Genomic DNA, 24,833 nt, shown 5'->3' with positions numbered 1-24,833 from the left:
AGCAGGAGGGGTCACCGGGTCTGCTCGCCCAGCAGGAGGGGTCACCGGGTCTGCTCGCCCAGCAGGAGGGGTCACCGGGTCTGCTCGTCCAGCAGGAGGGGTCACCGGGTCTGCTCGTCCAGCAGGAGGGGTCACCGGGTCTGCTCGTCCAGCAGGAGGGGTCACCGGGTCTGCTCGTCCAGCAGGAGGGGTCACCGGGTCTGCTCGTCCAGCAGGAGGGGTCACCGGGTCTGCTCGTCCAGCAGGAGGGGTCACCGGGTCTGCTCGTCCAGCAGGAGGGGTCACCGGGTCTGCTCGTCCAGCAGGAGGGGTCACCGGGTCTGCTCGTCCAGCAGGAGGGGTCACCGGGTCTGCTCGTCCAGCAGGAGGGGTCACCCGGTCTGCTCATCCAGAGCTTCCTGGTTCAAGAGTACTATGTTATCAGGTCAGATGTAGAGGAGCCATAAAAGATCTGTGGATTTATGACCTCTCTTCTTATAGAGGGCGGTTGGAAGCTTTTATGTGAAGTAATAAGACCGCCGACTGCTCTGGACCACACGTCCCCCACCCCGCCTGCTCTGAGCTCTGCCGTTATCTGCCAGGATGTTTTTCTTTAGGAAGCCGCTGTAATCTGAGGTCAGGAGAGAAACCAGAGGAGAGGAAACCCGTTCTTCACCCTCATCACAGCGAGCTACCACTCTGGTGTCTGCAACTTATAATAGCGCTGGAGCGTTATAAGAGGAGCGGCTGATGTCAGTCACATATGTAATAGGAGGTTATATCATTACTGGAGCGTTATAAGAGGAGCGGCTGATGTAAGTCACATATGATGTAATATCTGGAGGATATATCAGTGCTGGAGCGTTATAAGAGGAGCGGCTGATATCAGTCACATATGTAATAGGAGGTTATATCATTACTGGAGCGTTATAAGAGGAGCGGCTGATGTAAGTCACATATGATGTAATATCTGGAGGATATATCAGTGCTGGAGCGTTATAAGAGGAGCGGCTGATATCAGTCACATATTATGTAATAGGAGGATATATCAGTACTGGAGCGATATAAGAGGAGCCGCTGATATCAGTCACATATGATGTAATAGGAGGATATATCAGTGCTGGAGCGTTATAAGAGGAGCGGCTGGTATCAGTCACATATGATGTAATAGGAGGTTATATCAGTACTGGAGCGTTATAAGAGGAGCGGCTGATGTAAGTCACATATGATGTAATATCTGGAGGTTATATCAGTACTGGAGCGTTATAAGAGGAGCGGCTGATATCAGTCATATATGATGTAATAGGAGGATATATCAGTACTGGAGCGATATAAGAGGAGCCGCTGATATCAGTCACATATGATGTAATAGGAGGATATATCAGTGCTGGAGCGTTATAAGAGGAGCGGCTGGTATCAGTCACATATGATGTAATATCTGGAGGTTATATCAGTACTGGAGCGTTATAAGAGGAGCGGCTGATATCAGTCACATATGATGTAATAGGAGGTTATATCAGTGCTGGAGCGTTATAAGAGGAGCGGCTGATATCAGTCACATATGATGTAATAGGAGGTTATATCAGTACTAGAGCGTTATAAGAGGAGCGGCTGATATCAGTCACATATGATGTAATGTCTGGAGGTTATATCAGTACTGGAGCGTTATAAGAGGAGCGGCTGATATCAGTCACATATGATGTAATAGGAGGTTATATCAGTACTAGAGCGTTATAAGAGGAGCGGCTGATATCAGTCACATATGATGTAATATCTGGAGGTTATATCAGTACTGGAGCGTTATAAGAGGAGCGGCTGATATCAGTCACATATGATGTAATAGGAGGTTATATCAGTGCTGGAGCGTTATAAGAGGAGCGGCTGATATCAGTCACATATGATGTAATAGGAGGATATATCAGTGCTGGAGCGTTATAAGAGGAGCGTCGTGTGGCGGGCCCCGTCTCTGCTGCGTCGCGTGGCGGGCCCCGTCTCTGCTGCGTCGCGTGGCGGGCCCCGTCTCTGCTGCGTCGCGTGGCGGGCCCCGTCTCTGCTGCGTCGCGTGGCGGGCCCCGTCTCTGCTGCGTCGCGTGGCGGGCCCCGTCTCTGCTGCGTCGCGTGGCGGGCCCCGTCTCTGCTGCGTCGCGTGGCGGGCCCCGTCTCTGCTGCGTCGCGTGGCGGGCCCCGTCTCTGCTGCGTCGCGTGGCGGGCCCCGTCTCTGCTGCGTCGCGTGGCGGGCCCCGGCTCTGCTGCGTCGCGGCTCTGCTATATCACAGCTGGTAATTGCAGCTTGTGATTTATTCTCTGTAATTTCCCCATCAGAAGTTTTGTCGCCTGTAATTCTCTTCATTGCGGCGATGGCCGTGCTGTGAAACGTCGCTCAGGGATCTGTGTCCGCCTCCACCCTGTGATGACCTGAGATGAGTGGGTGCAGATATTGGGGTGCCAGCTCACCGCGGACACATCCAGCTGTCACAATGAGTCACGTCTCTAGTCACTCCGCAGCTTGCAGGGAGCCGATCCCAGGGTTATATTTGTAGCGTTTGTCATAAATGACCGGAACGACGAGGACATCGGTCACCAAACCGGACTCCCTGCTTCAGCTGTATATAGTAATGATGGCTCCGCCCCATTGTCAGATTAGCAGGAGTTCTAGATTAGTGGACATTGGAGAACAATATAGCAGCCACTACACAACCTAAGAGTTAACAGCCGTGCGAGCCTACTGGGATTATGATCGCTCCCCCTTACACACACACCACCTGCGGCCTTCTTCCCCCGAGACCCCACATGTTAATGAGAGGAGGAGGCCCCCTGGGAAATTACCTTAAGGGGCCCCCAGGGACCACAGAGCTCTTTCTTTAATGAGTCTTAAGTCTCACGTGACATAAGCCAAGTGTATTACCACTGCCATGTGTGAGGGTACTACCATCATCATCATCACATCCTCCCTCCCTCATGTGCAGGTGGAGCAGTAGAGATGAGGATATACGGGACGGGGGGGGGGTGGGTCAGTGCTCAGTAGTTGTGATGCTTCCTCCCATATACAGGGGGCAGTAGTTGTGATGCTTCCTCCTCTATACAGGGGGCAGTAGTTGTGATGCTTCCTCCCATATACAGGGGGCAGTAGTTGTGGTGCTTCCTCCCATATACAGGGGGCAGTAGTTGTGATGCTTCCTCCCATATACAGGGGGCAGTAGTTGTGGTGCTTCCTCCCATATACAGGGAGCAGTAGTTGTGATGCTTCCTCCCATATACAGGGGGCAGTAGTTGTGGTGCTTCCTCCTCTATACAGGGGGCAGTAGTTGTGGTGCTTCCTCCTCTATACAGGGGGCAGTAGTTGTGATGCTTCCTCCCATATACAGGAAGCAGTAGTTGTGATGCTTCCTCCCATATACAGGGGGCAGTAGTTGTGATGCTTCCTCCCATATACAGGGAGCAGTAGTTGTGATGCTTCCTCCCATATACAGGGGGCAGTAGTTGTGATGCTTCCTCCCATATACAGGGGGCAGTAGTTGTGATGCTTCCTCCTCTATACAGGGGACAGTAGTTGTGATGCTTCCTCCCATATACAGGGGGCAGTAGTTGTGATGCTTCCTCCCATATACAGGGAGCAGTAGTTGTGATGCTTCCTCCCATATACAGGGGGCAGTAGTTGTGATGCTTCCTCCCATATACAGGGGGCAGTAGTTGTGATGCTTCCTCCCATATACAGGAAGCAGTAGTTGTGGTGCTTCCTCCCATATACAGGGAGCAGTAGTTGTGGTGCTTCCTCCCATATACAGGGAGCAGTAGTTGTGATGCTTCCTCCCATATACAGGGGGCAGTAGTTGTCGTGCTTCCTCCCATATACAGGGGGCAGTAGTTGTGATGCTTCCTCCCATATACAGGGAGCAGTAGTTGTGATGCTTCCTCCCATATACAGGGGGCAGTAGTTGTGATGCTTCCTCCCATATACAGGGAGCAGTAGTTGTGGTGCTTCCTCCCATATACAGGGGACAGTAGTTGTGATGCTTCCTCCCATATACAGGGAGCAGTAGTTGTGGTGCTTCCTCCCATATACAGGGGACAGTAGTTGTGATGCTTCCTCCCATATACAGGGGACAGTAGTTGTGATGCTTCCTCCCATATACAGGGGGCAGTAGTTGTGGTGCTTCCTCCCACATACAGGGGGCAGTAGTTGTGATGCTTCCTCCCATATACAGGGGGCAGTAGTTGTGATGCTTCCTCCCATATACAGGGGGCAGTAGTTGTGATGCTTCCTCCTCTATACAGGGAGCAGTAGTTGTGATGCTTCCTCCCATATACAGGGGGCAGTAGTTGTGATGCTTCCTCCTCTATACAGGGGGCAGTAGTTGTGATGCTTCCTCCTCTATACAGGGAGCAGTAGTTGTGATGCTTCCTCCCATATACAGGGGGCAGTAGTTGTGATGCTTCCTCCTCTATACAGGGAGCAGTAGTTGTGATGCTTCCTCCCATATACAGGGGGCAGTAGTTGTGATGCTTCCTCCCATATACAGGGAGCAGTAGTTGTGATGCTTCCTCCCATATACAGGGGGCAGTAGTTGTGATGCTTCCTCCCATATACAGGGGGCAGTAGTTGTGATGCTTCCTCCCATATACAGGGGGCAGTAGTTGTGATGCTTCCTCCCATATACAGGGAGCAGTAGTTGTGATGCTTCCTCCCATATACAGAGAGCAGTAGTTGCGATGCTTCCTCCTCTATACAGGGAGCAGTAGTTGTGATGCTTCCTCCCATATACAGGGGGCAGTAGTTGTGGTGCTTCCTCCCATATACAGGGGACAGTAGTTGTGATGCTTCCTCCCATATACAGGGGGCAGTAGTTGTGATGCTTCCTCCCATATACAGGGAGCAGTAGTTGTGATGCTTCCTCCCATATACAGGGGGCAGTAGTTGTGATGCTTCCTCCCATATACAGGGAGCAGTAGTTGTGGTGCTTCCTCCCATATACAGGGGACAGTAGTTGTGATGCTTCCTCCCATATACAGGGAGCAGTAGTTGTGATGCTTCCTCCCATATACAGGGGGCAGTAGTTGTGATGCTTCCTCCCATATACAGGGAGCAGTAGTTGTGATGCTTCCTCCCATATACAGGGGGCAGTAGTTGTGATGCTTCCTCCCATATACAGGGGGCAGTAGTTGTGGTGCTTCCTCCCACATACAGGGGGCAGTAGTTGTGATGCTTCCTCCCATATACAGGGGGCAGTAGTTGTGATGCTTCCTCCCATATACAGGGGGCAGTAGTTGTGATGCTTCCTCCTCTATACAGGGAGCAGTAGTTGTGATGCTTCCTCCCATATACAGGGGGCAGTAGTTGTGATGCTTCCTCCTCTATACAGGGGGCAGTAGTTGTGATGCTTCCTCCTCTATACAGGGAGCAGTAGTTGTGATGCTTCCTCCCATATACAGGGGGCAGTAGTTGTGATGCTTCCTCCTCTATACAGGGAGCAGTAGTTGTGATGCTTCCTCCCATATACAGGGAGCAGTAGTTGTGATGCTTCCTCCCATATACAGGGGGCAGTAGTTGTGATGCTTCCTCCCATATACAGGGGGCAGTAGTTGTGATGCTTCCTCCCATATACAGGGGGCAGTAGTTGTGATGCTTCCTCCCATATACAGGGAGCAGTAGTTGTGATGCTTCCTCCCATATACAGGGAGCAGTAGTTGCGATGCTTCCTCCTCTATACATGGAGCAGTAGTTGTGATGCTTCCTCCCATATACAGGGGGCAGTAGTTGTGATGCTTCCTCCCATATACAGGGAGCAGTAGTTGTGATGCTTCCTCCCATATACAGGGAGCAGTAGTTGTGGTGCTTCCTCCTCTATACAGGGGGCAGTAGTTGTGATGCTTCCTCCCATATACAGGGGGCAGTAGTTGTGGTGTTTCCTCCCATATACAGGGGGCAGTAGTTGTGATGCTTCCTCCCATATACAGGAGGCAGTAGTTGTGATGCTTCCTCCCATATACAGGGGGCAGTAGTTGTGATGCTTCCTCCCATATACAGGGAGCAGTAGTTGTGATGCTTCCTCCCATATACAGGAGGCAGTAGTTGTGATGCTTCCTCCCATATACAGGGGGCAGTAGTTGTGATGCTTCCTCCCATATACAGGGAGCAGTAGTTGTGATGCTTCCTCCCATATACAGGAGGCAGTAGTTGTGATGCTTCCTCCCATATACAGGGGGCAGTAGTTGTGATGCTTCCTCCCATATACAGGGAGCAGTAGTTGTGGTGCTTCCTCCCATATACAGGGGGCAGTAGTTGTGATGCTTCCTCCTCTATACAGGGGGCAGTAGTTGTGATGCTTCCTCCCATATACAGGTGGCAGTAGTTGTGATGCTTCCTCCCATATACAGGTGGCAGTAGTTGTGATGCTTCCTCCCATATACAGGGGGCAGTAGTTGTGGTGCTTCCTCCTCTATACAGGGGGCAGTAGTTGTGATGCTTCCTCCTATATACAGGGGGCAGTAGTTGTGATGCTTCCTCCTCTATACAGGGGGCAGTAGTTGTGATGCTTCCTCCCATATACAGGAGGCAGTAGTTGTGATGCTTCCTCCCATATACAGGGAGCAGTAGTTGTGATGCTTCCTCCCATATACAGGGGGCAGTAGTTGTGATGCTTCCTCCCATATACAGGGGGCAGTAGTTGTGATGCTTCCTCCCATATACAGGGAGCAGTAGTTGTGATGCTTCCTCCCATATACAGGGGGCAGTAGTTGTGATGCTTCCTCCCATATACAGGTGGCAGTAGTTGTGATGCTTCCTCCCATATACAGGGGGCAGTAGTTGTGATGCTTCCTCCTCTATACAGGGAGCAGTAGTTGTGATGCTTCCTCCCATATACAGGGGGCAGTAGTTGTGATGCTTCCTCCCATATACAGGGGGCAGTAGTTGTGATGCTTCCTCCCATATACAGGGAGCAGTAGTTGTGGTGCTTCCTCCTCTATACAGGGGGCAGTAGTTGTGATGCTTCCTCCCATATACAGGTGGCAGTAGTTGTGATGCTTCCTCCCATATACAGGGGGCAGTAGTTGTGATGCTTCCTCCCATATACAGGGAGCAGTAGTTGTGATGCTTCCTCCCATATACAGGGAGCAGTAGTTGTGGTGCTTCCTCCCATATACAGGGGGCAGTAGTTGTGATGCTTCCTCCCATATACAGGTGGCAGTAGTTGTGATGCTTCCTCCCATATACAGGGAGCAGTAGTTGTGATGCTTCCTCCCATATACAGGGAGCAGTAGTTGTGATGCTTCCTCCCATATACAGGTGGCAGTAGTTGTGATGCTTCCTCCCATATACAGGGAGCAGTAGTTGTGATGCTTCCTCCCATATACAGGGGGCAGTAGTTGTGATGCTTCCTCCCATATACAGGGAGCAGTAGTTGTGATGCTTCCTCCCATATACAGGGGGCAGTAGTTGTGATGCTTCCTCCCATATACAGGGGGCAGTAGTTGTGATGCTTCCTCCCATATACAGGGGGCAGTAGTTGTGATGCTTCCTCCCATATACAGGGGGCAGTAGTTGTGATGCTTCCTCCTCTATACAGGGAGCAGTAGTTGTGATGCTTCCTCCCATATACAGGGGGCAGTAGTTGTGATGCTTCCTCCCATATACAGGGGGCAGTAGTTGTGATGCTTCCTCCTCTATACAGGGAGCAGTAGTTGTGATGCTTCCTCCCATATACAGGGGGCAGTAGTTGTGATGCTTCCTCCCATATACAATGATGCAGACAGAGGCCTGGTGCTTGTGTGTATAGTTGGTCATTTCCTATGTGAGATCTGTACTTGTAGTGATCCTCGCTTTTTATGGTCACACTGTGCCGTTGCAGTCCCGTCCTGGTCCCTGGAAATTTATTAGGATTGTAGTGTCTCCAGAGCTGGCTAGGATAATGTGGGCCGTGTGCGGGGCCGTTGCTGGCCTCAGTACTTGTGCTGATCCTCTCTGTGGTTCCCCGGAGGTCTCCAGAGCTGGCTAGGATAATGTGGGCCGTGTGCGGGGCCGTTGCTGGCCTCAGTAGTTGTGCTGATCCTCTCTGTGGTCCCCCGGAGATCTCCAGAGCTGGCTAGGATAATGTGGGCCGTGTGCGGGGCCGTTGCTGGCCTCAGTAGTTGTACTGATCCTCTCTGTGGTTCCCCGGAGGTCTCCAGTGCTGGCTAGGATAATGTGGGCCGTGTGCTGGCCGTTGCTGGCCTCAGTAGTTGATCCTCTCTGTGTGGTTGTGGTCCCCCGAAGGTCTCCAGGGTCGGCCAGGACGTTGCAGCAGGTGACAATCCTCTGCAGCCGCCTTCACTGTTCTGTGTCTGATATTGATTATTGGATTATAATGATCCCCCTCCTTGTACCATCACTAGGGAGCTGTGCGTGCCGTCTGGGCCTGCTCCTGGGAGGCGGCCGTTGTTGTATCACACTCTCAGATGAGAGAAGATGTGGTGTACTAATCTCCAGAACTGGTGATGCTGCCGGTGACATTGGCCTTGGAGCGGCTGCCGCCATCACCGGTATAACAGAGAGGGGGAGGGTGGTGTGTGCCCGGCCTGTGACCTCTGCCGCCCCCTCTGGTGTTTGTTGTGCTGGTGGCGGCCATTACCCGGTCCCCCTCCTCATTGTCTGCTCCTCCATTCTCTGCATCACTTCATCATTAGTGATAATAGGGGGCCCCGGGGCCCCGATCCTCCTCCGCTCCGCTGGCTCCTGACGAGACTCTTGTCTCATTAGACCGGTGGCTGATAATTATGAGAATGCGGAGGATCCCGCAGGATTAATCACGTCCCTGGACGTATTTAACCCTGTAAGGGAACGTCCACCAATCTGCAGCCGGCCGACCCCACATGCAGGGGCCACAGATCCTAACCCATCAAGGGGGGACGGAAGGTAGCTAGGTTTCAGAACTACAACTCCTATCATGCATAGCCAGCCAGAGGCAATCTAGAGCAGGGTTAGAAACCTTCTGCTGTCCAGGCATGATGGGAGTTGTAGTTTAGCAACAGCTGGAGGGCGGAAGGTTCCCCGTCCCTGGTCCAGAGCAGTGTTTTCCAACCTCTTCAGCATGCTGGGAATTGTAGTTCTGCATCAGTCAGAGAGCCACAAGCTGGCAGTGCATGATGGGACATGTAGTTTTGTTAAGGATGGTAATCTGTGACCAGCATACTCGGATCATCCTGCAATCCGTATGTAATGTGTATGGCCGCCCCCTTACTATGTCAGACTCTGGTCACCTCAATAGAACAGAACAAGGGTGGAGTTCCCCTTTAAATGTACACACGTCCCTCCAGGAAACTGCTGCCGATGACACAAAGCTTCTGCAGAATGGTGAAGTGCAGGGCGGCCGTGACCTGGCAGCAGTTTCTTCCAGGAAATCTTCCATCCTCCTCTGGGTCAGGCAGCTGTGTCGGCCATTGGCTCCTGTCTCTGCCGTCCGCCCCTCTCCGTGTTCTGTACGCAGCTCGCTGCAGACTGATACATTAGTGTAAACCTTTGGCCGCTCCGTGCATTCCAGCGCGCCGGGCCTCGCAGCTATTACAAATCACACAGCTGGAATAGATGATGTCACTCCGCCCCCCCTTCCCCCCCAACTGTTTCCATGGAAACCCATAAACTGGGCGTTCTGTGCACCCTGCCAGGGAACATGTGTCGCCCCCCCCCCCCCCCCCCTCCATGTTACACAGCTGCGGCTCCGCCACATACCAGGGTGCTGACCGATAGCCACAGTTGGGATACAACATTGGGCTCCTACTAGTCTCAGGGGGGCCCCTCCCCTAGTGTCACAGCGGTGGCCCCTCCCCTTTGATGGCACAGCCGTGGCCCCTCCCCTGTGATGTCACAGCGGTGGCCCCTCCCCCATGTACCCCCTATTTTAACCTTCTAGGTTCATTCCCCAGTAGTCTCTTAAGGTCGTCTTCTACCTCCAACACTGAGTCAGCCGGGGTGTGGGGGGCAGGTGCATTCTGGGTGGGGGTAGTGCGCTTGGGGCGGGCAGGTGCACTCACTCAGGTCGCCATGGACAGCATGTTAGTAACCTCTGTGCTCGGCTCATGGCTGCCCCCCAGGGGATTATCCCGCTCCCCCAATTGTGGTCACCAACTGCATTTTATTTACAGCAGCCGACTGGCTAAAGGAAGTCATGTGACACCCCATGTGGCTTAACAGAACCAGGAAGTACAAAATTATGAATAAATGATGCGTTCAGAAGCCTGATAAGTGGAGACAGGCATTTTTATCTGCTAAGATATATTGCAAAGTTTCTTATATGATGCCACAGCCGGGAAACGCTGCACTACAACAGCTTTCTTTTGAAGGGGAATTAATTTGCGTACATGTTTCCCATCAAGCATTGCATGTAAGACTCTATACTGGATCTCCTCTGTGAGATCCGCTGTCCCCGGATACAGGCCTTGGGGGGTGACTGTACCCACAGTGTTAGAGGGTCACACTAACTCTGCATCACTGATATCTCCCTTGTTTAATACAGATACAGTTCTGGTGATTGCTTGGCTCTGAGCTGTCGCTGTCCCGCTAGTTCAGTGTCTGCAGACCACGTGACATCATACGTTTGGTGACCGCTTGGCTCTGAGCTCTCTTTCCTACTGGTTCAGTGTCTGCGGAGCACGTGACATCATACGTTTGGTGACCGCTTGGCTCTGAGCTGTCGCTGTCCCGCTAGTTCAGTGTCTGCAGACCACGTGATATCATACGTTTGGTGATCGCTTGGCTCTGAGCTCTCTTTCCTACTGGTTCAGTGTCTGCGGAGCACGTGACATCATACGTTTGGTGACCGCTTGGCTCTGAGCTCTCTCTTTCCTACTGGTTCAGTGTCTGCGGAGCACATGACCTCATACGTTTGGTGACTGCTTGGCTCTGAGCTCTCTTTCCTACTGGTTCAGTGTCTGCGGAGCACGTGACATCATACGTTTGGTGACTGCTTGGCTCTGAGCTCTCTTTCCTACTGGTTCAGTGTCTGCGGAGCACGTGACATCATACGTTTGGTGACCGCTTGGCTCTGAGCTCTCTCTCTCCTACTGGTTCAGTGTCTGCGGAGCACTTGACTGGAGATGTTTGCATCAGACAGTGTAAAGTCAATAGAGTAGATTTCCCAAAAAGCAGCTCATCACCAAAGCGTTCAGACATCTGAATCGTGAATGCAGCTCTGGGAGTGAGTGGCGTAGAACACAGGATGTAGTAAAGCAAAGGTCAGAGATCAGAGATTTTTACTGTACCATGGGCTCCAAGGTGATATTTGCTTTACCCAGCCCCCTTAGTATTGGTGGGGGAGGGGGTTGTAGTGCGCTCTTCCATTATCACAGAGCGGGATCGATTAGTTGTGTCTGCTCAGCAGGAAATAGATGCCGACCAAACTAATCAATTCTGTACAGAAGCATCTGCAGGATCAATGGGAACCGGACAAAGTAGAGTGATAGCTGGTCATCCGCCGGACTACTGGAAGGTTATAGGGGATCCCTCCTGCGAATGCCGGACTACTGGAAGGTTATAGGGGATCCCTCCTGCGAATGCCGGACTACTGGAAGGTTATAGGGGATCCCTCCTGGGAATGCCGGACTACTGGAAGGTTAAAGGGGATCTCTCCTGGGAATGTCGGACTAATGGAAGGTTAAAGGGGATCTCTCCTGGGAATGTCGGACTAATGGAAGGTTAAAGGGGATCTCTCCTGGGAATGTCGGACTAATGGAAGGTTATAGGGGATCTCTCCTGAGAATGCCGGACTAATGGAAGGTTATAGGGGATCCCTCCTGGGAATGCCGGACTACTGGGAGGTTATAGGGGATCCCTCCTGGGAATGCTGGACTACTGGAAGGTTATAGGGGATCTCTCCTGGGAATGCCGGACTAATGGAAGGTTATAGGGGATCCCTCCTGGGAATGCTGGACTACTGGAAGGTTATAGGGGATCTCTCCTAGGAATGCCGGACTAATGGAAGGTTATAGGGGATCTCTCCTGAGAATGCCGGACTAATGGAAGGTTATAGGGGATCCCTTCTGGGAATGCCGGACTACTGGAAGGTTATAGGGGATCTCTCCTGGGAATGCCGGACTAATGGAAGGTTATAGGGGATCTCTCCTGAGAATGCCGGACTAATGGAAGGTTATAGGGGATCCCTCCTGGGAATGCCGGACTAATGGAAGGTTATAGGGGATCTCTCCTGAGAATGCCGGACTACTGGAAGGTTATAGGGGATCCCTTCTGGGAATGCCGGACTACTGGAAGGTTATAGGGGATCTCTCCTGGGAATGCCGGACTAATGGAAGGTTATAGGGGATCTCTCCTGAGAATGCCGGACTAATGGAAGGTTATAGGGGATCCCTCCTGGGAATGCCGGACTAATGGAAGGTTATAGGGGATCTCTCCTAGGAATGTCGGACTAATGAAAGGTTATAGGGGATCTCTACTGGGAATGCCGGACTACTGGAAGGTTATAGGGGATCTCTTCTGCGGATGCCGGACTAATGGAAGGTTATAGGGTGGTCGCCACCGCTGCGCTCTCCTCCGACTCCTCACTGACTATTTCTAGCTGTGGTTTCTTGCAAGAAGCTGCATAACATTACTCATACTCAGTGCCGTCCCATCCTGCACAGCAGCTGCTCCCCCATACCATCACATTGCATCATGGGTCGTCTGCTGTCAGGGGGCTGTCAGTTCAGTGACCGCACCAGCAGAATAGTGAGTGCAGCTCTGGGGTATAATACAGGATGTAACTCAGGATCAGTAATGTAATGTATGTACACAGTGACCCCACCAGCAGAATAGTGAGCGTAGCTCTGGAGTATAATACAGCATGTAACTTAGGATCAGTAATGTATGTACACAGGACAGTTCAGGTCCTCCAGTACAAGAGACGCTCTGTATAGCCACTCTTTCTACTATCTTCTAGAGAATGAGGATCCTGAACCGTTGAACACCCCCCCCCCCCCCCCATCCCATCCTGTAACCTTATAGGGTGTATGGTGACGGCCTCCTCTAGGGTCATGGTCCGGGCTGGTTCCTGTTTTCTTCACTGACTGTATAGATGGTGCTGCAGGCCGAGGTTATAGACGATGGTGCAGAATACAGTGGATGTGAGCGCCCCCTCCCCCATCCCTCCAGATGCTGCTGCTTGTATATTTATGGAAGGTGCGAGGAGTTCGGCTGTGTCATTGCAGGAGACATGAGGTCTATGAGCGCTGCCGTCACGGAGACATCTCATCCTAAGTCTGTGACCACTAACCTAGTAATGGGGACTATGAGGGGCTGCAGCTGCCGGGCATGCTGGGACTTGTAGTTTGCAGGGTGCAGATCACTGCTGTAGTGAATTTGGGCGGGAATCAGGTGACAACTGTGTCTGCTTCCTTTCCGAAACAGCGCCTCTCCTGTTTGTGGGCTGTATGTGATATTACAGCGCCTCTCCTGTCTGTGGGCTGTATGTGATATTTCAGACCTGTCGGCAGATCTCTCTCCTGTTCTGATACTGTGATACATTGTATCCAATCCGGACAGTCCCCTGTGCTCAGATACTAGGATACATTGTATCCAATCCGGACAGTCCCCCTGTGCAGAGATACTGAGATACATTGTATCCAATCCGGACAGTCCCCCTGTGCAGAGATACTGAGATACATTGTATCCAATCCGGACAGTCCCCCTGTGCAGAGATACTGAGATACATTGTATCCAATCCGGACAGTCCCCCCTGTGCAGAGATACTGGGATACATTGTTTATAATCCAGCCTGCCCCTTGAGCACAGATTCTGGGATACAGTCATGGCCAAAAGTTATGAGAATGATTGAAATATTAATTTTTACAAAGTCTTCTGCTTCAGTTTTTAAAATGGCAATGTGCATATACTCCAGAATGTTATAAAGAAGGATCAGCTTAACAGCAATTACTTGTAAAGTCAATATTTGCCTAGAAAATGAACTTTATCCCCCAAAACACATTTCAACATGATTGCAGCCCTGCCTTATAGGGAGCAGCTAACATTGTTTCAGTGATTGCTCCATTAACACAGGTGTGGGTGTTGATGAGGACAGGGCTGGAGATCAATCTGTCATGATTAAGTAAGAATGACATCACTGGACACTTTAAAAGGAGACTGGTGCTTGGCATCATTGTTTCTCTTCTGTTAACCATGGTTATCTCTAAAGAAACACGTGCAGTCATCATTGCACTGCAGAAAAATGGCCTAACAGAGAAGAGTATCGCAGCTAGAAAGATTGCACCTCGGTCAACAATCTATCGCATTATCAAGAACTTTAAGGAGAGAGGTTCCATTGTTGCCAAAAAGGCTCCAGGGCGCCTAAGAAAGAGCAGCAAACGCCAGGACGTCTCTTAAAAGTGTATCAGCTGACCGCGGGAGGGGGGGAGGGGGGAGTTTTATACTGTTTCTGTTCTACTTACCTGTTGCTTTCCACCTGCTACATTATGGGGAATGCAGTCAAGATCTGTGACGAAATTGTCATTGAGAGGTGTAATGTGCTGTGCCTTTGTATATCTGAAGTGGAGGGTTGTCTCCACGAACTTTCTTGATATATGTAAAATGGTGGAAAATTTTGAATAAAGTATTTAAAAAAAAAAAAAAAAAAAGTGTTTCAGCTGCAGGATGGGGCTACCAGCAGTGCAGAGCTTGCTCAGGAATGGCAGCAGGCAGGTGTGAGGGCATCTGCACTGTGCACTGTGAGACTGCGGAGACTCTTGGAGCAAGGCCTGGTCTCAGGGAGGACAGCAAAGAAGCCACTTCTCTCCAGAAACACATCAGGGACAGACTGATATTCTGCAAAAGGTATAGGGAGAGGACTGCTGAGGACTGGGGGAAAGGTCCAGGGAGTGGACTGCTGAGGACTGGGGGAAAGGTCCAGGGAGCGGACTGCTGAGAACTGGGGGAAAGGTCCAGGGAGCGGACTGCTGAGAACTGGGGGAAAGGTCCAGGGAGCGGACTGCTGAGGACTGGGGAAAGGTCCTGGGAGTGGACTGCTGAGGACTGGGGGAAAGGTCCAGGGAGTGGACTGCTGAGGACTGGGGAAAGGTCCAGGGAGCGGACTGCTGAGGACTGGGGGAAAGGTCCAGGGAGCGGACTGCTGAGAACTGGGGGAAAGGTCCAGGGAGCGGACTGCTGAGAACTGGGGGAAAGGTCCAGGGAGCGGACTGCTGAGGACTGGGGAAAGGTCCTGGGAGTGGACTGCTGAGGACTGGGGGAAAGGTCCAGGGAGTGGACTGCTGAGGACTGGGGAAAGGTCCTGGGAGTGGACTGCTGAGGACTGGGGGAAAGGTCCAGGGAGTGGACTGCTGAGGACTGGGGGAAAGTCATTGTCTCTGATGAATCCCCTTTCCGATTGTTTGGGACATCTGGAAAACAGCTTATTGGGAGAAGACGAGGTGAGCGCTACCACCAGTCTTGTCTCATGCCAACTGTAACCGGCATCCTGAAACCATTCATGTGTGGGGTTGCTTCTCAGCCGATGGAATCGGCTCTCTCACAGTCTTACCTAAAACACAGCCATGAATAAAGAATGGTACCAGAATGTCCTCCAAGAGCAACTTCTCCCAACCGTCCAAGAGCAATTTGGCGATCAACAATGCCTTTTCCAGCATGATGGAGCACCTTGCCATAAAGCAAAGGTGATAACTAAATGGCTCAGGGAACAGAACATAGAGATTTTGGGTCCATGGCCTGGAAACTCCCCAGATCTTAATCCCATTAAGAACTTGTGGTCAATCATCAAGAGACGGGTGGAAAAACAAAAAACAAATTCTGACAAAATGCAAGCATTGATTGTGCAAGAATGGACGGCTATCAGTCAGGATTTGGTGCAGAAGTTGTATGAGAGTGAAAACATCTGACAAACACATAAAAACCAGAGTGCAGCAGATCATGGGAAAATGTGATTTGTGTCATTCTCAAAACTTTTGGCCATGACTGTACATTGTATCCAATCTGGATAGCCCCTCTGTGCACACGTGCTGTGATACATGGATCTAGTCCAGTCTGTGTAAATACTGTGATACCTTATATCCTGTCCAGTCTGTGTAGATACTGTGATACACCTTGTATCCTGTCCAGACTGTGTAGATACTGTGATACCTTATATCCTGTCCAGTCTGTGTAGATACTGTGATACCTTATATCCTGTCCAGTCTGTGTAGATACTCTGATACTTTGTATCCTGTCCAGTCTGGGTAGATGCTGTGATACCTTGTATCCTGTCCAGTCTGTGTAGATACTGTGATACCTTGTATCTAGTCCAGTCTGTGTAGATTCTGTGATACCTTGGATCTAGTCCAGCCTGTGTAGATACTGTGATACCTTGGATCTAGTCCAGCCTGTGTAGATACTGTGATACACCTTGTATCCTGTCCAGTCTGTGTAGATACTGTGATACCTTATATCCTGTCCAGTCTGTGTAGATACTGTGATACCTTGTATCTAGTCCAGTCTGTGTAGGTACTGTGATTTATTGTGTCCTGCCCAGTCTGTGTATATACTGTGATACCTTGTATCCTGTCCAGTGTACTGTTATGTAGTTTGGATAGAATTGAAGCTGAGCTGGAATGGTTGTATCCACTGATGGAGCGAAGCTCTTGCAGCAGCTCTTCACATATCAGTATTATGGGGGGGGGGGGGGGGTTGTCTGGAGTCTCCAGGTTGCTCCGTCATCCATTGGTAATTCTTACACATTTAGTCGCTGCCACCCGATTCCCCCCCCCCCCCCCCCCCCCCCCCCCCTTATGTGTCTGATGTGACAGCTGCTGCTGCTTCTGTGGTTGCTGAGAAGTGATATTTAGCACAGGATTGTGGTCTCCGCCGCTGCGCTCTCCTCCGACTCCTCACTGACTATTTCTAGCTGTGGTTTCCTGCAAGAAGCTGCATAACATTACTCATACTCAGTGCCGTCCCATCCTGCACAGCAGCTGCTCCCCCATACCATCACATTGCATCATGGGACGTCTGCTGTCAGGGGGCTGTCAGTCCAGTGACCCCACCAGCAGAATAGGGATTGCAGCTCTGGAGTATAATGCAGGATGGAACTCAGGATGAGTACAGGATCAGTAGTTTCATGGTGGGGGATAATGGTGGGATTTAGTTTTTTTTTTTTTTATTGTGGTCCTTGTCCTTTCCTTGTCTAATCCCCTCTTCCCATCTTCTTATGTCTCCCCAGACAGTCAGCGCTCCCACCTTTCCTCCTTCACTATGAAACTGAAGGACAAGTTCCATTCACCTAAAATCATCAAGCGGACGCCCTCCAAGAAGGGGAAGCCGGCCGACCTCACTGTAAAAACGGAGGAGAAGCCTGTTAATAAGGTAAATTCATTACACTTAAAGGGGCACTTCATCCACCCCTATCACATTACCCCTGAATCTGAGCATTGGCCGCCATATTGTTTGTAGACGTGGCGCTGGGTGGAGTCATATCCGTCTGGGTACCTGTCTATAGTGCTCAGCGTGGTCCAGCTATACAATAATAGCCATATAATATCTATATGGCCAGGGAGGGAGCTGTAGGGTTCACTCAGTCACAGCGGATCACACAGGACCATGGGGATCTGTTGGCGTTACCTGATGAATTAATGCAAATCTCTTAAAGGCGCACCCTGTCTTTAAAGGGTCCCAACAAATCCCAAGAGATTTGTACTTTACTTTTTATTAGGGATGGTCCGAACAGAGTTTGGTTCGGGTTCGTACGAACCCGAACCCTCGGTAATAATTCCCGCTGTCTGCCCACTCCGTGAAGCGGGCGGATCCAGCGGGAGGACCGCCTGGAAAACTGGGATACAGCCATAGCCATAGGCTGTATCCCAGTTTTCCAGGCGTTCCTCCCGCTGTATCCGCCCGCTCCACAGAGCGGGCAGACAGCGGGAATCTGCTGCCGAGCGTTCGGGTTCATACGAACCCGAACCTCGGCAGGTTCGGACCATCCCTACATAATCACCAGTCTTCCAGTACTTATCAGCTGCTGTATCAGCTCTGTCCATGCCAGGAACTGTCCAGAGCAGCAGCAAATCCCCAAAGAAATCCCCCTGTGCTGTGTATCGGTGTGACACCAGAGGGATGCTGGGAGATGGCTTCCTTCCAGCTTCTGCTCCCACATTCCCTTCAGCTGCTTGCTATGCTCTGTGGATTGTCGGGTTATGGCGGCGGGCCGATCTCATCTGCTGTGATCCCCCACCCCACAGCTGTAACACAGGCCGCATGCTATCTTGTGTTCCTGACGCGCCCCACAGCTGAGAGCGGCCTCACCCCGCCATACGCGGCCTCCGCCTGGATTTGTGCTCCACCTGGTCACTCAGGTCCTGTGCAGAGAAGTGCTGCAGCTTATTGAAGGGACAGCACGGTGATGGATGCCCTGCTGACTCATGCGGTTGTGTGGTGGATCTGATGACCTGAGCTTTCCCCGTCCTCATGTGCCGAGGCTCCTGTAGTGTCATTCAGGAAATCTGCTCTCACTATGAGTCGGGGAAAGTACAGCGACTCGCATCCTCCGCTCTTCCTGTGAGCGCGGCGCATAGTGAAACCACATTGAGTCCCCGGCAGAAGACTTTACAATTTACATTGTTTCCTGTAAATCACAATCAATTCTTTGTCGTCTTATAGCCTGGGAAATCTGAGTGACCCCAGAGTGACCCTGTAGTTACATCACAGCTTTTCCTGACTCCTGAATGTCACATCCATCTTATCAAATACCATAACTCTCTGTAGACGCTGAGCCGGCTGGAGGAACAGGAGAAGGAAGTGGTCAACGCCCTGCGCTACTTCAAGACCATTGTGGACAAAATGGCCGTAGACAAGATGGTGTTGGTCATGCTCCCCGGCTCGGCTAGCAAAGTCCTGGAAGCCATCCTGCCCCTGGTCCAGGCAGACACGCACTCTCAGCAGAGGTTGGTGGCTCTTTACTCTACATAGGAAGTCTTGGTGTGACTTCTCTCTCTCACACACACACACACACACACACACACACACTCTCTGCTCGGTGGATCACTTCTTAGATGGGATCACAGCACCTAATAAGTGACTGCTGCAGAGCGCTGACCTGTATAGGACACAGACAACGGAATAGTTGAGACGGGGCAGTGTCCGGTACACAGGTCCACTCTCCTCCATGCTTCTCTATCCATGTATTCAATGTTTCCTTCCATCCTGTTCACAGCACTGCCATCTCCTCCTGCTACAGCCGCGTGTACCAGTCTCTCGCCAACCTCATCCGCTGGTCCGATCAGGTGATGCTGGAAGGTGTGAACTGTGAGGACAAGGAAATGGTGGCCACTGTGAAGGACGTTATAAAGGCCGTGTTGGATGGTGTAAAGGTAAGGGGGGAGCTTCACAATGAGAACTTTCTATGATGACGTATTAGTCCCCGTCCCATGGATTTCCGTCATCCTCACTGTCTAGTTTTGGAGACTTCTTCTTGTGCATGTATAGATGTCTCTCTTGTTAATCCCAGTAGCTAAGGGGTTAACCCCAGCCATACGCCTGGCAGGCTGTCCATCCCCTCTGGGGAGACACAGCCTGAGTCTGCATCCGTGAGGTCATCCAGAGAATGAAGTCAGATATTTGGGAGCCTTCCAGGCCTCCCCTCCCTCCTCGCTGTGATTTCACCTTCCAGCTCTGACTCGGCTGTGCAGGACCTCTGCCGCCCCAATTGTGACATCCCACCCAGAGCACACAATGTATCCCTGCCCGATGTCACACACAGCACAGCATATGATGCAGTGTCCGCTCCATTACACCCAGGGCACAGGAATCTGTGATGGACCCTATAGAACTATGCTATAAAGTAGGCATGGGGAACATCCGGCCTTCAAGCTGTTGCAAAACTGCAATTCCCATCATGCCTGGTTTTGCAATAGCTGGAGGGCCGAAAGTTCCCCATCCCTGCTATACACTAAATAACTAGTAAGGGGCCTGGGTGGTTAGGTCACCCCCGTATACAGTTTGCTGTATCTGTGGGTGCTGATCACTCCTGTATACATTTGGCTGTAGGTGTTGGTCACTATATAATGCTGGCTGTATCTGTACATGTTGGTCACCTCTATATATACTGTAGGTGTAGATGTTGGTCACCTCTATATATACTGTAGGTGTAGATGTTGGTCACCTCTATATACACTGTAGGTGTAGATTTTGGTCACCCCCCCATATACAGTCAGCTGTATCTGTTGGTCACCTCTACATACAGTCGGCTGTATCTGTAGATGTTGGTCATCTCTGTATACTGTCGGCTGTATCTGTAGATGTTGGTCACCTCTGTATACTGTCGGCTGTATCTGTAGATGTTGGTCACCTCTGTATACTGTTGGCTGTATCTGTAGATGGTGGTCATCCCTTGTATACAGTCGGCTGTATCTAGATGTTGGTCACCTCTGTATACTGTTGGCTGTATCTTTAGATGTTGGTCACCTCTGTATACCACATTCGGCTGTATGCGTTTTCCATATTTAACCTCCCGTGTCCGATCTTTAGGAGTTGGTACGATTAATGATCGAGAAGCAGGAGCGCCCGTCTCCCAGCAGCCCTGTAAAGCCAGCCCCTCCAACCACCAAATCAGACAGGTGAGTCCGGGAGCATCAGAGGGGGTAAATCTCCATGTTACCTCATCCCACAAACCACCTGCTCCTTCTCGTCCTCCTTGTCTTCTTCCTCCTCCTCGTCCTCCTTGTCTTCTTCCTCCTCCTCGTCCTCCTTGTCTCTCCTCCTTCTTCCTCCTCTTCCTCCTCCTCCTCCTCCTCCTCCTCCTCCTCCTCCTCTTCTTCCTCATCCTCGTCTTCCTCTTCCTTCTCGCTGTCCTCCTTTTTCATCCTCCTCTTCTTCGTCCTCTTCATCCTTCTCTTCATAGTCCTCTTCTTCATGTTCCTCTTCCTCCTCTTTTTTTTCTTCCTCCTCCTCTTCCTCCTCTCTTTTGCCTCCTGCTCCTACTATTCATTCTTTTCCTCCTCGTCTACTTTTCCTCCTCTTCCTCGTTTCTTGTGTTGTCGGCTGATGGTTTCTTCTCTTCCAGCACACAAGACTTGCCTTTATCAGAGAGAGAACTGGAGATTCTCAACAAGACCCCCGAGCCCTCTAAAGAAGTCCCTGTAGACTGTGTAGAAACAGATGAGCTTGCACCCCCAAAACCCCCCTTACCTGGTATACGAGTGATGGACAATAGGTAGGACCCCTCCCCCACAGATGTATACTCATCACTTAGCATATTAACATTGACTGATATGTATAGTCTGTGCCTTAACATAAGATATAATGGCGTGTGGGGTCCCGGGGACACAGGGCGTTCCGCACTGAGATCAGTGACTCCTCTCCATCCTTCTCCTTACAGTCCTCCTCCTGCTTTACCTCCAAAGAAAAGACAATCTGCACCTTCACCCACTCGAGTGGCCGTTGTAGCACCTATGAGCCGGGCCACCAGCGGCTCCAGTATACCCCTCGGTACCAGCACCCAGGTAAGAGCCTGAACTTACAGGTCATATAGAAAACCAGACCGAACCAATCAATGTCTGATATCTATATGTCTGCTGGTAACTCAGGATCAGTAATGTATGTACACAGTGACCCCACCAGCAGAATAGTGAGTGCAGCTCTGGAGAATAATACAGGATGGAACTCAGGATCAGTAATGGATGTACACAGTGACCCCACCAGCAGAATACTGAGTGCAGCTCTGGAGTATAATACAGGAAGTAACTCAGGATCCGTACAGGATCAATAATGTAATGTGTGTACACAGTGACCCCACCAGCAGAATAGTGAGTGCAGCTCTGGAGTATAATATAGGATGTAACTCTGTCATGTCATATTTAACCCTTTCTCATTTCTCCCCTGAAGGATTTTGAAGTGAATTGTTACGCACATCGCCGATTATCTGGGGGAAGCCAGTCGTATGGAGGAGAGTCTCCACGCCTTTCCCCGTGTAGTAGTATAGGAAAACTTAGTAAATCTGATGAGCAGCTCTCCTCCCTTGATAGGGACAGTGGTCAGTGCTCCCGTAATACCAGCTGTGAGACACTAGGTAAGCGGGAATGATCAGTATGAGTGTGTGTGTGTGGATGATCAGTATAGGTAAGAGGGTGATGATAGTATGGGTAAGGGAGGGGGTCTGTATGGGTTACACAGTCTGGATGCTCTCATCACATATGGATGCTGCAGACAGCGTTTATTTAGCCTTTGCTGTAGGTGAAGGGGGGGAGGGGGCCTCGTGTTCCTTCCTTGGTCTGATGTGCGGACGTCTTCGCACCTCTCCTCCCAGTAGGGGCTGGATGTGATGCACTTGTTATGTACAGGATGGTTTCTTAGCCCATTGACCGCTGTACGATGCAACACGTTGTCATTTCTTTAGAAAACCTCTCGTAACAAAAACAGCAAACGGTAAATTACAGGGCATCCTAGCCCAGCCTCCCCCCCCCCCCCCCTCCCCATTAAATCCAGCTCTCCTAGGCCCCTGAATGGCTGGGATTCACCTCTGTGCAGATACTTCAGCAATCTTACCAATCATGATTTCCAAATAGACTGTCACACAACTATAGAGAGGCTGCACCGAGTACCTGGACTGTCAGAGCGGAGTGACAAACCATCCGGCCATCATTATCCATACCATAGGGGTTGTCGGCCACCTTTTCGAGATGGATAGATCTTGTGCTGCTCTAAGGCAAAGCAGAGGATCCAGCCCAACGTTTTCGTCACTCAGGAACCTAGGAAAGAGGAGTGATAACTCTTACAGCAGCTTTATTGCATCCATATTGGTTGTCACTTAGCTTTCCTAGAGACAGCTGAACCCAAGGAGAGGTGAAGAGGCTTATGAAGCAACGTATCGGCGGCCATATTGGTAGTCACTCAGCTTTTCCAGGAAAAGATATGAGAAAACAAGCAATTCATGGTACAGGATTATTACCCTCCTCCTCATAACTTTTGCCAATCTCTGCTCTTGTTTTGCTGCACTACAACTCCCAGCATGTTTGTCCGACAGGGAATGCCGGGGTTTTAGTTTTGCATCCGCTGCAGCCTGCCCCCTGTAGTGATGACCATAGGGACGGGTGAGGTCTGCACATTGACGGTTCCTCCTCCTCTTGTTCCCCTACAGATAACTACGATCCGGATTACGAGTTCCTTCAGCAGGACCTGTCCAGCACCGACCAAGTTCTAAGCCAAGGAACCGGAGTCCTCAGCCCTCTTCCTGAATCCCTAGGAGAGTCCGGTTCCCCCTTTCACGGACAGAGTTTTCAGTTATCTCCTAACACCCCCCAGAACTCAGAGGTGGCTCCTCACCTATCGGGCATAGACACCCCCCCAGCCCTTCCCGAGAAGAAACGCAGGAGCGCTGTATCCCACACCTCCGACGGATCCCGCGTCTGCTACGAGCGCCACCCCTCCCAGTACGACAACATCTCCGAGGACGACCTCCTGCTGCCGCCCCCTTCCTCTACTCCTTTTGCTGCCGTTTCGCCCTTCCAGTCTGGGAACACGTCGCAGGTGGAGTTCCTGGCCGACTTTGGAGCGGTGGAGAGTGATGACGTCCCTGAGCTGCCGCCTCCTCTGCCGGAGAAGAAGAACAAACACAGTAAGTGATGTCCAGCCTCATCATAAGACTACCGGGGATGCAGGACTACAACTGCCAGCATGCCCCGACAGCTCTCAGCTCTTACTCTATACCTGGAGCAGTGAACCTACGTCCCACCGACTTGTGCAATACTTCAATTCCCATCATGCCTGGCTTTGGCTCTCAGGGCTTGATGGAAATTGTTTTGCAACAGCTGGAGGGCCGAGGGTTCCCTATACCTTTGCATAGTGATACCCAAACTGTTTTGCAGAACTACAACTCCCTTCATGCCTTTACAGCCCTCAGGCTTTCTTCTGGTTATTGCAAAGCAGCCTTTGCCAGTCAGTGCATGATAGGAGTTGTAGTCCTGTTGTAGGTTAGTAAATAAGGATAACTCAGACATCTTCCTATATTCTCCTGATGGGGGTTATCGTCCCTTGGTTGTAGATGTGGGCTGATCCTATCTGACCTCCTTACTGTGGAAACATCTAGGACTTTGTGTTTTTCCTGTTTCCCGTAACTTTTTACCCTTGATAGAACAATGGGGTCACCCGGTCCAGTTCCTCAGGATTGGCGCCTTTCTTTGCTGATGATGCCATTGCACAGATGCCTGCTCAGGATTATATAAAAAGCTCCACAATGTCCTAACATGGCCCGATCCCCCCTCCATACCGCATAGACGGTGTCATTGTGCAAAATCTGCAGTTTTTTGGATTAATAAGATGTTTGCATCAGTGAAGACTCTTTACATAAGTCCCTGGTGATAGACTTTTGGGGGCCTCACAGTGATACCGCCGTATAAGAGAGCCCGTAACCTTGGCAAGAAGCCACCGCCTAGTGCTCTGGAAACCCTTACCGGCATCACTCAGGGCTTCTTATTGTTGTATATAAGAGGAGCGGCTGATATCAGTCACATATGATGTCATGTCTGGAGGTTATATCAGTACTGGAGCGTTATAAGAGGAGCGGCTGATATCAGTCACACATGATGTAATAGGAGGTTATATCAGTACTGGAGCATTATAAGAGGAGCGGCTGATATCAGTCACATATGATGTAATAGGAGGTTATATCAGTACTGGAACGTTATAAGAGGAGCGGCTGATATCAGTCACATATGATGTAATAGGAGGTTATATCAGTACTGGAACGTTATAAGAGGAGCGGCTGATATCAGTCACATAGGATGTAATAGGAGGTTATATCAGTACTGGAGCGTTATAAGAGGAGCGGCTGATATAACCTCTAGGCATGACATGATATGTGACTGATATCAGCCGCTCCTGTTATAACGCTCCAGTACTGATATAACCTCTAGACATGACATCA

General features: G+C 50.8%; 1 protein-coding gene across 3 annotated transcripts in view; it reads left to right on the top strand.

Moving 5' to 3' along the window:
- RAPGEF1 (Rap guanine nucleotide exchange factor 1) overlaps positions 1-24,833 on the top strand; it is a 53,097-nt gene that overhangs the window by 5,765 nt on the left and 22,499 nt on the right. For all 3 annotated transcript variants that reach the window (XM_069943572.1, XM_069943571.1, XM_069943570.1), the window contains exons 2-9: positions 17,142-17,284; positions 18,680-18,858; positions 19,128-19,284; positions 20,441-20,529; positions 20,976-21,125; positions 21,291-21,414; positions 21,797-21,980; positions 23,049-23,525. In XM_069943572.1, the coding sequence (XP_069799673.1) occupies positions 17,142-17,284; positions 18,680-18,858; positions 19,128-19,284; positions 20,441-20,529; positions 20,976-21,125; positions 21,291-21,414; positions 21,797-21,980; positions 23,049-23,525 (1,503 nt within the window). The remainder of the gene's footprint in view (positions 1-17,141; positions 17,285-18,679; positions 18,859-19,127; positions 19,285-20,440; positions 20,530-20,975; positions 21,126-21,290; positions 21,415-21,796; positions 21,981-23,048; positions 23,526-24,833) is intronic.

Source organism: Dendropsophus ebraccatus, chromosome 10, assembly GCF_027789765.1.
Source record: "Dendropsophus ebraccatus isolate aDenEbr1 chromosome 10, aDenEbr1.pat, whole genome shotgun sequence".
Lineage (NCBI taxonomy): Eukaryota > Metazoa > Chordata > Amphibia > Anura > Hylidae > Dendropsophus > Dendropsophus ebraccatus.
This window is presented reverse-complemented; position numbering and strand designations above follow the sequence as displayed.